Here is a 1,819-nt window from a genome sequence, read left to right on the forward strand (position 1 = left end):
CAATAATTTTTTATGGCAAACTTCTACTGTAGAAATAAATTGCACTTGCTCTCTGTTCAGTTTTTTTAGAAGTCCCTTTATTAATAATGAAAGGGTGTTTAGAAAATGAAATTGATTTATGATAAAGAAGAAAAGCACTTTTAGGACCCAACACCACACCCTCATGGAGGATTATCCTATGCTCTGTATGCTTGAGAAATGTGAACTTCTAAGCCCAAATTTTTGTTTTTGCACAATAATTGGATCCACATTGAATTTAACTAAAATTAGAGCGTCTGCAGTTGCATCTCCTTTTGTACTATGGCTTATAGTTTTCTGTACCACAAAAGCATAGCGGTTGGTGATACTCTACACGGTGTCATATTCATGCATTCCTAGCAGAGGGTACATATACATGAGGTTTCAGAACTAAACCCCTAGCCACATCATATCTGGCCTATATCTATGTCCCAATGTGATCATAGGAGAGAACTGACTACGCATTTGGTTATTGAAGTTGGGTACTTTGTGAGCCGAGTTTCCGAATGGACATTATGTGGCCATCAGCATCAGAAGTCATGGCAAGAAATCAATAGCTGTGACCTCATGTTGAGAGCACATTTCTGCAAGTGCTTTTGTATTGGAAATCCCTTCATTTTAGAAGTGGTAGGATAGTGTACCTATTAAGAAACAAATAAAAGCAGAAGGCTTCCTGTTTCTCCATGATGATTTGCACTTTAGATTTACTTTAACATCAAGTTGACAAATAAATGTAGAAGGCTTCATGATACCTTCTTTTTCATTTATGACCCTACTATAGGAAATCCTCTCATATGCTTCATTGCTTTATAGATTTTGTTATGAGTTTACTTTCCTCACGTACCCAACTTCAAAGGATGGTTTTTCACTAAGCCTTTGGCACCCTGATGTGTAAATGTATCTCGCTGGTATATCATATCAGTCTCTTTTTGAGGATTATGTAAGTTCTTAAACTTGGTCTTTTATTGTTAATGGTTCATTGATTGAGATCGTTTACATTTACTGCTCCCGCCGCATTGCGCGGGTAAACAACTAGTAAATTGTGAAATGGTGGTTAGAGTGCAAGGAATTTATCATGTATTGATTAGCACACAAATGACTTTCATTATATGAAATATGTGAATCATATAACCTTAATGAAAGTGAAMATATTGGTTATAATATTGGGTGTACAAATAGAAGGTTGTTTAATAATTTTTAAACRAGGTATTTGGTTTTTTTGTAGCATGTCAACAAATAGATACGATACAATTATTGTAATCAATATATTCTTATATAATAATAAAAACTATCTATTACAAATATTATTTGCAACTGTACCATGTGTACCACTCTATTGATTGAGTGGTAAATTGGGAGTTTCATTATTGCACGGTTACAATTCACATCCGCTTGTAGATCATCTTTCAACAATATAGAAAAGGGATTACAATTTAGTACGTTTTTAAGTTTGAATCTTGATCTTCTAAATTGGTTTTTGCAGGGTACGAGTTCCAGACGCAATATGGGTTGATTGGGTGCAACAATATTGATATGCACCAACAAATGAGTGATTGCTTGCACTAGTGATGCGAGATTGGCAGTTTCTAGATATGTTTCCTAACTACATTTGAACTAAAATCAAAATCAAAATATTTATGGATAATAATAGAGGTTACTTTTTAAAATATATCAGACAATGATGCGGTATGGACAAATCGCCATCATCATCCTTAGGAACAATGGTGGTTACAGCATTGAAGAAGAGATACATGAAAGACATTTAGAACACAACGATTTTGTTTTTATGATTATACCAATG

The 1,819-nt window shown here is 34.1% G+C and overlaps 1 protein-coding gene across 1 annotated transcript in view; it reads right to left on the reverse strand.

Annotated features, from left to right (window-relative positions):
* Positions 1-555: 555 nt before the first annotated feature.
* LOC112504745 (MDIS1-interacting receptor like kinase 2-like) overlaps positions 556-1,819 on the reverse strand; it is a 9,043-nt gene continuing 7,779 nt past the window's right edge. The window contains exon 2 of the mRNA XM_025108690.1: positions 556-629. Coding sequence (XP_024964458.1) covers positions 556-629 — 74 coding nt within the window. The remainder of the gene's footprint in view (positions 630-1,819) is intronic.

This window comes from Cynara cardunculus, unplaced genomic scaffold (genome assembly GCF_001531365.2).
Source record: "Cynara cardunculus var. scolymus isolate 2C unplaced genomic scaffold, CcrdV1 Un_Scaffold_6727, whole genome shotgun sequence".
Lineage (NCBI taxonomy): Eukaryota > Viridiplantae > Streptophyta > Magnoliopsida > Asterales > Asteraceae > Cynara > Cynara cardunculus.